The sequence below is a fragment of the Elephantulus edwardii genome, unplaced genomic scaffold, assembly GCF_000299155.1.
Source record: "Elephantulus edwardii isolate Elephantulus edwardi_28Jun2011 unplaced genomic scaffold, EleEdw1.0 scaffold00005, whole genome shotgun sequence".
Lineage (NCBI taxonomy): Eukaryota > Metazoa > Chordata > Mammalia > Macroscelidea > Macroscelididae > Elephantulus > Elephantulus edwardii.
Window position 1 is genome coordinate 10,469,495 of NW_006399755.1, and position 14,565 is coordinate 10,484,059.

Sequence of the window (14,565 nt, forward strand, 5' to 3'; positions counted from 1 at the left end):
CACAAGTCTGACAGGGCCCTAGCTCCTAGAAGCCACCCCCTCCCCTGATCCCCTCCAGCCCTACATCTCTTGCTGTCCAGCAGATCCCAACATGGTATTGGGGTCTCTCTTCCATGATCCCAAGCTCCTTTTCCTGGTCCTCAGTGTCTTCACTTCTGGGTGCCCAGAACCTGGTACACAGCTCAGCCCAGCGCAGGTTCACAGAGACTGCCCGAGTGAGTGAATGAATGAATGACGTGATTGGTGAATGAATGAATGAGGTGATGAATGAGCCAGAACCTGACAGTCTCTCAAATGCTCATTTGACATTAAAAGTTCACAAGAAAAAAAAAAAGAAAAAAAAAATAAAAGTTCACAAGAGACAGATACATATAACGGATTTTATTTATTTCTAGTGTTATTGTTGTTGTTAAATAATATCAAGTGGATTCTGACTCATAACAGTAGAATTGCCTCATAAGGTTTTCTAGGGTATACAGGCCATGGTCTTCATAATTACTTGCTATGCATCAGAAAGCTGGACAATGACCAGGGATGATAGAAGGAGAACTGATGCCTTTGAGCTGTGGTGCTGGAGAAGAGTGTTGAATATACCATGGACTGCTGGGAGAACAAACAGGTTCATCCTAGAGAGGGTGAAACCAAGCTACTCCTTGGAGGCAAAGATTCTGACATACTTTGGGCATGTCGCAAGGAGGGACCAGTCCTTGGAGAGGGACATCATGCTTGGGAGAGTGGAGAAACAGTGAAAGAGAGGAAGACCCTTGATGAGATGATTGATTCACTGACTGCAGGGTAGATGTGTCAGAGACAATACAGTTGGCTGAGCAGGGTTCAGAGCTGTTGTACATAGGGTTGCTATGAGTCGCAGGTGACTTAACAGCACATAACAACAACAACAAATTTTTATGGGATTATATCAAGTCTTTCTTCATATGGTGTCTGGGTGCCTTCAAGCTTGCAACTTTTTGGTTAGTATCCAAGCTCTTAACCAAGCATTTAACCATTGGACCACTGAGGTTTCTTCATTTCAGATTGAAAGGTAGCTGCTTCCCTCAGCAAGACAGATATGCAACTAACCTTTTAAAAATGCCCAATGCAACTGACATTGGGGATGGGGGTAAACTAAGAGGGGATAAATAATGTATACACATTGAAATAGATGAGGGAGAGAACTGTTTAGGAGGGATATATGATTAGGTATTATTTTCATAACAAGGGTCCAGAATGAAAGCTGCATAGTGGAGTGGACTGGAGGTGGGGGTGGCATATATAACAATGAAATAATTTTTTTTTTTTTTTACTTTTCAAAGAGAAAAGCAACCTGGGGCGGGGAAGAGTGGGCAGGGAGGAAAGTGTACAACAATGAATGAATGGAAATCCAAAATCTCTGCAAACTTTCATTAAAAAGTAAAGAAAGAAAATGCCCCATGCAGACTTTGCCCTTGCCATAGTATCAACACTCTGGTCGGAAAGGCTTTAGAAGGGGACATCATAGTTTTGAGTCTCTGTTCCAGCGAGGATTTAGCTTATGATCCTTCGCAAGTCATCCTCCTGCTCAGTTTCCTCTTCTCTTTAAAGGAGATGTCCACCCTTACCTGCCTGAGGGTGTGAAGCTGGAGTGGTGCGCCAAAAACCAGTCCATTCCCTCAGGTTCCCAAACAGACTTCCTGCTTCTAGAAACTTGGGCTGTTTATCTGAGCAGTGGGTCATGGGCAGGAGTGGGTGGGAAGGATGGCGAACGGACAGAGGGACAGTGAGGAGCTCCGTGTCTCCTGGGATGGCTCCCCACCTACCTGGCAGTTACTCCGCCTCGTGAATGAGCTCACAAGATCTGCCACCAGGGCCTGGTAAGATTACTGTACTGAGAAAAATGCCGAGGCTGTAGCCATGTCTCACATGACTTAATAGTAATGTCTGCTTTAGGTACCAGAGGGGGAAAGTTGACACTACTGTGTATTTAAATCGCACTTATAGCTGCATCCCAAAGGGTGGCTGAGTTAGGACCTGCGAGCCTGAGAGGGAGTAGATTTCCTCTGTGCAGAAACAGCTCTAAATTACATGAAAGCCTTCATCTTCGTTGGGAGCTACTCAACATGGTAGGAACTACAGGTATCCAATTAGAGACTGAACAACTTGAAAACAGGAGAGGCAATTTGAATTCAGAGAAGGTACACAGATCACACTACATGCTCTCAGAGGGTACTTTATCCCCTCGTGCTCTAAGACTCTAGGTGTCTCTGGATGATCATCAATGTCATTCCATATGACCTTCTCCCAGCCTGGCAGTGTGCAGGGTTCAGGGTCCAGGGCAGGAGTTCTCATCGGACCAGTCAGAGCAGTGCTGCACGCCGTCCCGGCAGAGACTTCGAGGGATGCAGTCGCAATACATGAAGACAGTTGGAGTGCATCGCCACCACCCAGGATCACAAGATGGGCATACGGTCACTGGGGAAACAGAAGCTTGCTGTGTCCTGGGATGCTGTATTCCCAGACCAGACCAGGGATGCTCTGTTCACCAGAGCACTGCCTATCTCCAGACCCTGCCACAACGTCACACAGCCCCAACCCATCCAACTGTAGTCCTTATTTCTCAGTGGCAGAAAGAATCTAGTCTCCTCAATTCACAGGCTGTGCAAACCCAGAAACGTCTCTCTTCCTTTCTATGCCTTCTTTCCCTCCTGCTTTCAAGGTCGTTAGTAAATAAAGGGACACAAGCAAAGTGCCCGGCATGTGTTCAAAGCTCAAATATTCATGTGTGCATATTTTTTTTTAAAAAAAATGAGTCAATGAAAGGACTCCAGACTTGGAGTCAGGACAGTTTATTCCTGTAACTCATCGTATTAAGTTCCTTCTCTTCTCTGAGCCTCAGTCTACCTACTATAAATTGGGGGCAGTTTCCTGTCTTGATTCCCTCTCAGAGTCATTGAGAAGTGTGGAAGAGAGGAGCAAGATTGAGGTAAAAACCCCAGCTGGGCCATATACTTTATGTGTGGTCATTCTCTGGCCCCTATCCCTATCATGTGCTGTTGAAGGAACATTGCCCCCCAAAGAAGAATGAACCCCCAGAGAAGGCAACTGGAGTGGTAATGAGCACCCTGATACTGGAGGCATTTCACCAGGTGAAATCCTCTTCCAGGGACGCAAGGAGGAACCTTGTAGATTCCCTGAGCAGACTCTACCCTCTGCCTGACCACCTTCCCCAGCACAACCTGTGCACAGACCCCCATGTGGCCTCAGACACCCACCTGGCCACAGACACCCCCCCCACCTGGCCACAGTCCCCCACCTGGCTGCAGATGCCCACCTGGGCTCAGCTCATCTGAGCAGTCCCCACAGTTGTTGATCCCATCACACCTCTGGTCTGAGTAAATCCAGGAGGTAGGGTTTCCACAGTGGGCCACGAGGAAGATGGGAAGGCTCTCGGGCACCTTTCCTACAAGGGGACAGCGGAGGCAGGAGGAAGTGCACATCTGGCCACAAGTGTTTCAGGGAAACCTGGAGGTGGATTGCCCTGTTATGCTGGCAGCTGCCAAGCCCTGGGTTACCTCCCATTCACCCTGAGATGGCACAGGGAGAATGTTTCCTTGGGGGAAGTGGCTGAGGTGAGGGAAGGGAAGTGTTCTTTCCCTGTTCACTTGTACAACAAGCTTAGAGAAGTGTCCTATCCTTTCTCGTCCCCTTCCATTATATATTCCCACCAAGACTACATGCATTGCCCTCCTTCCAGACATGCCTTCCTTGACACCAATCCAGAGCCACTCTACCTGCAAGTTGAGGAAGGCTCCTCCAACTGGAACATGACAAGCGCAAAGGGAAAGCCTTGCACTTGAGCCTCAGATCTCTGGGGCCCAGGCTCACACACCATGTGGGAGGGAAGCTGAAAGTGGCTTCTCTGTTAGAGAGCAGTGTGAGCAGACCCCAAGCACTGCTATCGTATCAGTTTCTACTCATGGTTTCCCTCCATCAGGTTTCCAGAGCTAAATATTTACATGAAATTGTCTCTCTTTCTCCCATGGAGCTGCTGGTAGATTTGAACTGTCAGCCTTTTAATTAGCAGCCCAATATGTTACACACTACACCACCAGAGTTCAAACTCAGGCCACATCATCATTGTTATTGTTGTGTGCCATCAGTCAGAACTGACTCAGCTGACTCTCCAGCGGGTTTTCATAGACAGTAAATCACATTGGAGGTTACTGTCCATCTCTCTCCATGGGTCAGCTGGTGAATTAAAACTATGTGTCTTTTTGGGTTGGCAAACCACTCTTTATCCACTAAGGCTACCTACAGAGCTCCCTATAGGCCACATCACTAGGGGTATAAAAGCTAGACTAGGGAGGGAACAAGACTTTGTTCCTCAGATTGGCCCAGACCCAGCCAGAATTGTCTTGACTGCTTCTGGAGTCTGTGAGAGGAAAGGGACACCGTAGTTGCTATTGGTCTAGAAAAGACTTTGAACCAGTTCAGCCATGGCCAATGAAGCGAAAGCAGAACAGACTTGAGTTTTTTTCCATTTGAGTGATCTGGCATGCTAATGAGATAGGTCAAAGACCTGGAATAAGAGACTCACAGCAGCAGAGTGAGGTCTTTTCCAGGAGGCCAAAGTGGGTGCCTGGATTATTTCCAGGACTGTGGAGAGGGACGCACACTCAGAGCAGTGTTTGAGCCCTTATCTGCAACTCCACTAATCAAGAGATCTGGCTGCTAGCGGCCCTCGGGTTTCTAGGAAGGAGGCGAGGTTTCCAGCAGGCCTTCAGTTTTCCCTGTTCTGTTTTACATGTGTGTTCACTTACATTTCAAAAATTTGAGTCCATTCTTGTGCTACTTCATTGACCATGGCTGAAGTGGGCTGACTGGTGCTGGGGAAGGCTAGTAAAGTGAGAAAACCAGAAACAGGATCCAAGTGGGGCGGGTAACACTGCGAATGTGATGAGGCTTAGAGGAGGGGATATTCATGGGGCTAAGAGAGCATACAGGGTCGGCAACACGGGGTGGGGGGGGATGGGAGGATGGGGCAGGGAGCAGACTGAGGGGAACAGATGACGCTGGGAGGCAGCTCTAATCTCGGCACAATATTCTGTTCCCACCTACCATGTTGAGTAGAGCCTCTAATATTGGCATCCATGTTTCCCGCTCACCAGATTGTCTCCCTCCTCCGGGCCCAGGCACTGTTGGTGCTGTTACCTGTTCCACGTAGCCAGGACGCCTTTCCCCTGAGAACTACCACGTCTCTGAGGTCTGGGGCCAGGTCTCTCCACTCCTTCACTCACTCATTTAGCAAACTGCTGTCTGGAGCCCTTCCTCTCTGCAGGCACTAGGACCCTGAGATCAACCAGGTAGGTAGTACAGTCTCTAGGGAGCTGTGCTTGTTACCCATAGGTGTGGCCTCTCCACAGGCCAGCAGCTGCTCCAAGGGAGAAAGACGGGCAATCTCCTCTTTCTCCCTCCTCCAGTGTGATCTCTAGACTAGGAAGGGCAATCTCCTCTTTCTCCCTCCTCCAGTGTGATCTCTAGACTAGGAAACCTGACCGAGGGTCAGCTGTGAGTCATGTGGTCTGCCTTGACAGTGCTGAGAGAGTTGAGGCCCCCAGAGGAGCTCAGTCAGATGGGAATGAGAGACCTATCAATCCAGCTATGACAACCGGTGTGACCAGGGCTGGGGCCATGAGAGCTCAGCAGAGGGAGCTTCACCTGTTCAAGTCAGGAAGGGCTTCCGGGGAGGCAGTGCTTGAACTTGGCTTTAAGGGTGCACGCAGGGCCTCCAGCATGGAGTCTCCAGTCTGTGGAGCAGGAAGGCATGTGGCCGCGCATGTGTGTCTGTGACTGAGAGGGGGCTGGGGTGGGCCTTCCTGGCTGAGGGCACCATTAAAGCAAAGACATGGTGAAGGGAAGGTGCCCCATACATTCAGAGACAGATTTCTGCATGACAGCAAGGGGAGTAGGAGTTGAATGCAGGCCTTAAAGGGGCTCAGGTGGGGTTAGGGGGAGCACGAACTCACGACACAGGTTTTCATCCTCATCTTCACCGAAGACACAGGTGCGGACGCCGTCACACACCCTGCTGGCCGGGATGCAGGTCCTCCGGTCACGGCACAGGAAGCCTGTCCTGTTAGTAGGTGTCACACAGGCCTGGGCTCCTGAGTGAATAGGAGAAGACCCTGGAGGGCATCGCCTGGGTCGGGACACTTCCATCAGCTTGCTCAGGACCTCTCACCCGAGCCTGGCCCTGACTGACCTGAGGAACCAGAGACGAGGTGTAAGCCTCACTCTACAACTTGTCAGATGAGTTACCTTGGGCAGATGTCCTGACCTTTCTGCAGGGATCACGGCACACACCTCGTGGGACTGTTGGATTAAATAAAGTTTCTCTGAGAATGAGTCGAGGGCTACGGTGTGCAGAGTGGTGCCCTCTTTCATGAAAAATGTGCTTACATTCTCACGGGAAGTTTCTGAGGAGGATGTTCAGTCAATGCGTGGTTTTTATGGTGAAACCTCAGTTGTCAGATGAGGGTCTCAGAAGCTGTGCATTTGGACTGACTGGGAGATGCTGTGTCAGAATCCCTTACGGCTGGACACAGGCTGGAGGACACTGCCACACTTACATTTATTGTTCCCTCAATAACTCTGTCAGATGTCACCCTTAACCCCCTTTTATAGATCGGAAGGTGAAGTTTACAGAGTTGCCACAGGCACAGCTAATCGCCCCGGCCTGCTGACTCCAAGCTCTTGAGTCCAGACAGCCTCCCCAGTGTCCAGGTGGGCAGCTAGTGTGAAGAAGCTGGTCCTGATGAGAGTCTTTCACTCCACCTTTGTGGGTTGTGGAGGGATGCATACCCTTAGATTTACCCCAAAGAATTAAAAGGGGAAATGGTAGACGGGTGAGAGACCACCTTTGCCCTGCAGGCGGTGCTCATTCAGGCTGGTGATGGTGGCAGATCTGGGCATTTCTCAGCTAGTGTGAGGGCCAGCTCTCAGAGACTCACTTGTTGTCACACAGACACACACACGCCCATCAGATGTGCACGTGCATTCATGTGGACACACACATACGTAAGTTCACACAGACAGACATAAATCCGGACACAGGCATGTGAATGCAAATCCTCATGCTCTTGCCCTGGCAGATGTTAGTGTTGTTCTGTAACGCTGTTTCTGAAGACTGGTTTGCTCTTGCTCCACTAATTAAACCCTAAGTTCCCTTCAGGACTGGGTCAGAACCTTGTTGCAGCTCTCCACACCCACATCAACCTTGTCTTAAGAGTCCATCTGATTAATGTCTGTCTTGCTTTCCCAACTGTTAGCTCTGTGAGGGCAAGGATTGTTCACCACTGAAAACCAGGGGCTGTTTGTCACTAAAGATAATGTCTTGAGAGGAATCTGACACATTCTTGTCTTCTGTGTCAGGGGATGCACACACCACCTAGGGTGGCCTAGGGAATGGGACTGGGACTGTGGGAATGGGAGGTCTAAGGGTTATGGAGACCAAGACGAAGCTCTGAACTCAGTATGGGAATGAGAGAAGGCTTCTTGGAGTAGGTAACACCAGAGTTGGATTGTAAGCACGACCATAGTTCTTTCAGTAATGCATTTTACAGATGTGCAAATGAGGTTCTGAAACAGCACGTGTGCAAATGCCTGTGAATGAGTGGAAAGGAATTGTCCAAAAGTCACTCAGTGGAGACACTGGGTGGGCCAAGTATCCCCCATATCTTTGTCTCCCTTTACAATCTCCCCAGAGGACCTGGACCACTACTACCCCTTGACCACCCTGACCTGGTCTGCGTGACGGGAGTCCGAAGATGGCTACCAGGGTGAGGAGGGCCGCAAGAGCTGCCAGCAGGAGCAGAATGCAGGCTGAGAGGCAGGCGCCACGGCGAGAGCAGCAGAGGGGCGAAAGCCCTGCTGTGTGGGAGGGAAACAAGGTCAGGGGAGATGACGAAGTGTCCACAGGCCCACCAAGAGCCTGCAGGAAGCACTTCACATGCTAGGCTGGGCCAGGCAGGAAGGTGCTCCTGGAGGAGGAAGCTCCTTGGGCAAAGATGCTCTTTGCTTCTGTCCATGGGCCCGCGCCCCAGGGCTGGCTGCAGGCTGCTAAGTGCAGACTCCAGTGAGGGTCCCAGGAGTCTCTCTGTCCCACACTCCTCCTGTTTCTCTAGGAGATGCCACCGCAGAAGGCCGTGTGAGGCAGGCACCTCCTTCTCAAGGCCCTACCATGGAGGAGAAACAGCATCAGCCTTCTATAACTGCTCTTTTTCTTTTTAGAAAACAGTTTTTTAAAAATTTATACAGCATTAAATGGAAACTCAGAAAAGTTGCTTGGCTCCAGGTTGGCACCCCAGTGCAGAGCTGGATGCCAGTTTACATCTGTGTGACCTCAAAACTCCTGCCCTTTCCAAGCTTCCAGATGCCCAACCTGCACATTGGCAGCCAGTGTGAGGACTGTCCTAGGTATTTCATCGCTACAATAACCAAATGCATAGAGGACAAAGTTTATTAACTAACTGTTAATACGGGGACAGATGGGAGGGGCAGTGGGCGCTATTGCTTAAAGGGTACTGACTTTCTGTTTAAAAAAAGCAAACCAGGCCCAAACTCAAACTGAACCAAGCTCAAACTCATTGTTGAGCTGGAACTGACTCACGGGGGACCCTACAGCGGGTTCTGGAGGCTGCAGATTGCATGGGAGGAGATGGCCCATGTTTTTGTGGAGGAGCTGAGATGGATTTGAAATCACCAGAGATGTGGCCTTTGGCTTAGGAGCACATCTCCCTACAGACCACACCATGAGATGTGCCCGAGTTTCCTTCTGGTAAGGGGGAAGGGACTACTTTGGAAGTGGATAAAGGTGATTAGTGCACAACATGATGAATGTCATTCATGTCACCAAACTGTACACATAAAAATGTTGAAATGGTACATGTTTTATTATATATCTTCTTCTTCTTGTCCACTGTGACTCATAGCAATCCCATGCGACTGAGTAGAGTTTCCTAGGAGTACAAGGTTTCCTAGGAGAAGATTGGCAGGTCTTTCTCCCATGTTACTGCTGGATGGGTGTGGAAATCACCAACCGTTTCCTAGGAGAAGATTGGCAGGTCTTTCTCCCATGTTACTGCTGGATGGGTGTGGAAATCACCAACCTTTAACTTAACAGCCAAGCACTTTACCATTGTGTTGTTAATAACAACAGAGTCAAAACTAATCCAAATGGTTGGCAGGCCAGATAATAGCTGCACTGGCAGTGAAGGGAAAGAGCTGGAGGGGAAACTTCTAGGGGCTGGTGACACCAAGTTTTTCCCCTCTCTGTGGTGGTTGTTTTGTGCCTTCATGTTTATCCCAACTCATAGTGAACCTGTAAGATAGAATGGAATTGTCCTGTGGGATTTCCTAGGCTGCTCTCTTCAGGGGAGCAGAGCACTAGGTCTTTTCTCCTGTGCAGCTGCTAGTGGGTTCAAACTCCCGACGTCCCAGTTAACAACCTAGTGCTTAACCATTGCACCACTAGGTTGCCTTCCCTGGTGAAAATGCATCACTTACGACTTTTGCTCATTTTGTATGTGTTACACAAAGTTTTCATAGAGTTAACAGACCTGAAAGGGCAGCGGGGTGGTCAATTGGGGAAAGGGTTGTAAGCATGAGTGGGATTTCCACAGGCAGATGAGGAGAGGGTGCAAGAGTCCAGGCAGAGGGAAGAAAGTCCTGATGGATGAAATGAGAGGACAGCAGGTGGAGTGTTGATGAAGCCTGGGATGGGTGTGGGGACAATAATGGGAGTTGCAGTATTAATCGAAAACCAATCACTTCCATAACCCTAGTTGAGGGCTGCCTTGTTGTCAACAAACAGGACAAACTCTGGTAACCAGGAAGATGGCAGGAAGTCAGTAAAGGATTGGCAAACTGGTCAGACAAGAAACAAATATTCCTCAAATATTTGTACAGTGGGCAGTGTATAAGGTGGGGTCACAGAGAGACTCAAGGATACAGAGAACAGCATCGAGGTCCACTCCCAGGTGAAGTACTTCAAAGCCTGACAGGTCCTTAGGTGCCAGCCCCCTCCTGTGACCGACAGAGAAAAGGAGGCCCATCTGTTCTACAACCACCCCACCCTCAGCACGAACTGGAAACAAATACAGCATTGGCAATGGAAGACACTGGGACTTTGCAACTACACAAACCTCGATCCTTTCCCTTTTCCTGGCTGTATGACCGTAGCTAGGTAGCCCAACATCTCTGAGCCTCAGTTCTCCATAACAGAACCCTTCAAAGATAAATGGATGCCTTTACATTGTGAAGAATATTGAATCTGTCATGGACGACCAAAAGAACAAGCGAATCTCCCTTGGCAGAACGCTTCTTAGTAGGAGTGAGGATGTGTACTTTGGGCTCGTTGTCAAGAGAGGCTCAGTTCCTGGAGAAAGATGTCAATGTTGGTGAGCTAAAGAGGAGACCCTCAATGAGCCAGATGGCCGAAGTGGCTGCCCCAGGGGGCCAGCTGAGTACAGCAGAGATTGTGAAGACTGGGACCCGTGTTGTTCCACTGCACAGAAAGTTGCTGTGAGTTGACGTGATGACACCTAACCTCTTAGAGCTGTCTGTGTTCAGGGACCCAGACAGCGTCAGGCTCCGTACAAGGAACCAGATCCTTTCTATCTTCTTTATTAGTATTCTTTACCTCACTGTATTTGTTTCCTCTTTGATCTAATCTAGACCAAGATAGAGCACATAATAAATGCTCAATAAACAGTGTTTCTTCCTTCAGGTATTCCATGAAGGGAAAGAGAACTATCCTGGCCTCACAAGTAAGTCAGTGGCACATAATAAGTCTCGTCCTGGAAAGGGTTAAACCGGGTGGCTCCTTGGAGGCAAGGATTCTGAGGCTCTGTCTAACATACTTTGGACATGTTGTGAGGAGAGACGGTCCTTGGAGAGGGACATCATGCTTGGGAGGGTGGAGGGACAGCGCAGGAGGGGAAGACCCTCTATGAGATGGATTGATTCAGTGACTGGGATAATCGGGATGGGAGTGTCAGAGACAGTGCGATTGGCACAGGACAGAGCAGAGTTTAGGGCTGTTGTACATAGGGTCGCTATGAGTCGCAGGCGACTCGACGGCACATAACAACAACAACAACATGCACATGATCCCTCCCAACTTGTCCCTCAGAGGGTGAGGAGGATTGTCAGGCCACCTACTGAGTCAAGGATAAGTGTGAAACACTCACTGCTCTGCACCACGCATGAGCACTGTACATGGTGCAGAGCCTGTGAGGTGGGCAGCATGCAGCAGATGCTCAAGAAATGCTTCTGAGAGACTGAATAACCCTATTAAGCAAGTGGTTGTCAGCACAGCCAGCCTGTAATCTGGAAGCCAACAGTTACATGTGGGGTAGGGGGCTGTGGTCTGAAGGACAGTGGGAGCATTTTGTGCTTCAGTAGCCACCTGCCCAATCTGGGGGAGGCCCTCCCGGGAGCCCCCCCGCCCCCTCCCCCGGGGCACTGGTCCAGGCCCTCCTTCCATTACCTTTCCCTCCAGGGATAGCTTTGGTTTCGGTAACAACGTTGCCATTGACATCTCGCTGCCCGAGAAAACAGTGAAGGATGGGATCAGCACAGAAGACCAGAGTTTTTCAAAAGGGAAGACTGAGGCCCAGGGAGGAAGATTCTCTTGGTTTTGGTCACTGAGGGCCTCAGGTGGGATCTGCACACTCCAGCATTCTGAACTCCTCAAACTAATCATGCCTTGCTGTGCGTTTCCGTAACTTTGTCTCCACTGAGTCCCCTCTGCCTCGTCTATCTACAGTCATTCCCTAAACCAGCTCAGGAGGCTACTTCATGATGAGACTCTTCCTGATGCCCCCTCCCGTAGTGCCAAACCCCCCTCCGTTGGCCATCTGTGTGCTCTCGACCTCCTGCTAGCACCCCGCACCTGAGCTGTAGAACACATCCCTCTACTGGACCCCCTAAAGACTGGGAGTAAGCCTACAGGCAGGGTGGGGTCCCTCAGCGTCTCTGAGCGGGCCCAGCCTCAGTGACCCCCTCTCTCCACTATCCTCTCCTCACCCCAGGCTTACAGCCATCTCAGGGCAGAGCTTACCTGGGGGAAGATCCTGTTCATAGCTCAGGGTCCCAGCGCCAGTCCCTAGGGACTAGGAACAGCTGCAGTGGACTCAGCACAGGTCCCCTGCCTTGTTATCATGGGCAGGTGTCCGCCCTGTAGCCTCGGCTGCTTCTTGTTGGTGTTGCTGTTGTTAGGTAACATCAAGTTGACTCCTTGTGTACAATACAATGAAAGCCTGAAAGCCTGCGATCCTGGCCCTGGAGCAGGGAGCATCAGGCACGTCCCTCAGGTGCAGGCTCTATTGCAAACTGCTCCACAGGAGGTTGTACCAATCTGCCCTCCTACGACTTTACACCTGGGTAGGAGTTGATGTCTCCCACAGGGTCCCTTGAAATTGTCAGGCTGTCAGATGTCAGCCAATCCAATCGGTGTGAAACACTATCTGAATGTGGTTTATTTGTGTTGTTCTAGTTGTTCCTGCAGCTACCAGCAAGTGTTAATAAACATTTGAGCATATTTTACCACGTGCACAAACCTGAAATGTGTGCTATATGTAGTAATCCTTCCATAGGATGTGGGGATCATGATCATTTCCGTTTTACAGAGAAAACAGCATTGAGAAATGAAGTTAACATTAAGTTGCTTGTCCAAGATTCATAGTTGTAGCAGAGGCAACATTTAGAAGCAGACTGTCTGAGATGTTAAAAACTCTCACCCTCTGTGTTTTGCCCTTGGAGGCCCATGGACCAACAGCAGCTGTGTCACCAAGGGAGTTTGTTAGAAATACAGACTATCAGGCCTCAGACCTACCAAATCAGAGCCTGCATTTTAACAAACTCCACAGGAGACTGGGTGAACCCTGCAGTTAGAGAAATCTGGCTCTACACTCCTCTGTTGTTGTTAGGTGCCGTCAAGTATGACTGACTCATAGTGACTCTCTGAACAGCTGAACCTCATCTTATCCTGTGCCATTAGACTACGCTGTATTTTTTTTTTCATATGAACTTCTTCCCTGATGAACTGCTTTATTCATTTGTTGCCTATTTTTAGATGGGTGGTTTCTCTTTTTTCTTATTGATTTTTAATTTCTTGATTTGTGCTGGATTCTAAACTGTTGTTGTTATGTACTGTTGAACTGGAGCCAACTCATAGATGACCATCCAGTGGGTTTTCAGAAGCAGTTAATCCCATGGGAGGAGACTGCCCATCTTTCTCCCAAGGAGCAACTTCTTGGGAGAAAGGTAGATTTGAACCATGTACTTTTGGGTTGCCAGCTCGACTCCTTACCACTAGGTCACCAGAGCTCCCTACACATCAGAGACATTTGTTACATGGGTTATAAATATCTTCTCCCAGTCTGCGGTTTGTGACCTGTTTGAGGTGACCTGTTGGTTCTTTCCTCTTTTCTAAATCTATTCATCTTCCTTGATGACTCTTTGTTTGACTCTTCTTTGAACCTTTCTTTTACTCATCCCACCTCTGGGTTTACCTTTCTCCTCAAAAGCTCAGAAATTCAAAATTGACCCAATAGCTGTGGGTTTGGATTTGATACTCATTACTTTTTTTAAAAAAATTGTATTTATTTTTTCTTACATTCCTTTTTGTTGAAAAAAAAAACCAACAAAAAACACCACACCTATACAATCAACACTGTTGGTATCAGCAGTCAATAACACAAAAGACATGTTGCATTGGGAAAGCCTGGTGTCAAGGAGCAATGATGTAATTTTAAAGACTGAGGTGTGCCCAGTTCAGGCCATTGTCTTTTCAATCACTTTGCTATGCATCTGAGAGCTGGATAGTAAATATAGATGACAGAAGATGAATCAATGCCTTTAAGTTATGGTGTTAGAGAAAAATGCAGAATACCCAGGGACTATCCAAAGAACAAACAGGTATGTCTTGGAGAAGGGGCAGCCAGTGTGTTCTTTGGAGGCAAGGATGACAAAGGTTGGTCTCACATACTTTGGGCATGTTGTTAGGAGGGACTTGATGCTTGGAAAGATGGAGGGTCAGTGAAGGAGAGGGAGACCCTTAATGAGATGGACTGACTGCAGCTATGGGCTCAAGTACGTCAGAGATGATGAGGAGGCACAGGAGAGGCCACGGTTCAGCTCTGTTTTTCACAGGGTTTCTATGAGTTGTACTTCAACCAGATTGTTGTTGTTGTTGTGCCATCGAGTTGTTTCCGACTCATAGCGACCCTATGCACAACAGCTCTAAACCCTGCTCTATCTTGCGCCAACCGCACTGCCTCTGACACACCCATCCCAATTACCCCAGTCACCGAATCAATCCATCTCATAGAGGGTCTTCCCCTCCTGCGCTGTCCCTCCACCCTCCCAAGCATGATGTCCCTCTCCAAGGACCCATCCCTCCTGGCAACATGTCCAAAGTATGTCAGACGAAGCCCCAGAATCCTTGCCTCCAAGGAGCAGCTTGGTTTAATCCTCTCCAAGATGAATCTGTTTGTTTTCCTGGCAGTCCATGGTACATTCAGTACC

General features: G+C 49.0%; 1 protein-coding gene across 3 annotated transcripts; it reads right to left on the reverse strand.

Annotated features, from left to right (window-relative positions):
- Window positions 1-2,299: 2,299 nt before the first annotated feature.
- LDLRAD1 (low density lipoprotein receptor class A domain containing 1) lies at window positions 2,300-12,118 on the reverse strand. 3 transcript variants are annotated; one of them, XM_006879707.1, is made up of 6 exons: window positions 12,098-12,118; window positions 11,525-11,579; window positions 7,777-7,905; window positions 6,003-6,140; window positions 3,308-3,436; window positions 2,300-2,448 (listed from the first exon to the last, which is right to left on the reverse strand). In XM_006879707.1, exons 1-6 carry the CDS (start codon window positions 12,116-12,118, stop codon window positions 2,300-2,302), a joined length of 621 nt encoding a protein of 206 aa, XP_006879769.1. The 3 variants fall into 3 exon arrangements, with proteins under 3 accessions (XP_006879769.1, XP_006879770.1, XP_006879771.1); XM_006879708.1 differs by lacking the exon at window positions 7,777-7,905; XM_006879709.1 differs by lacking the exons at window positions 6,003-6,140; window positions 7,777-7,905.
- Between the last annotated feature and the right edge of the window lie 2,447 nt (window positions 12,119-14,565).

Bases quoted from the DNA above. Each gene is read 5' to 3' on its own strand.
- LDLRAD1 (XM_006879707.1), bottom strand. From the start codon at position 12,118: ATGAACAGGATCTTCCCCCAG. The intron at 7,906-11,524 runs GTAATGGAAGGA...CCTCCCACACAG, and splicing joins AGCTATCCCTGGAGGGAAAG to CAGGGCTTTCGCCCCTCTGC. The intron at 2,449-3,307 runs GTGGGCATCTGC...CTGTTTCCCCAG, and splicing joins CTCAGATGAGCTGAGCCCAG to TGACCGTATGCCCATCTTGT.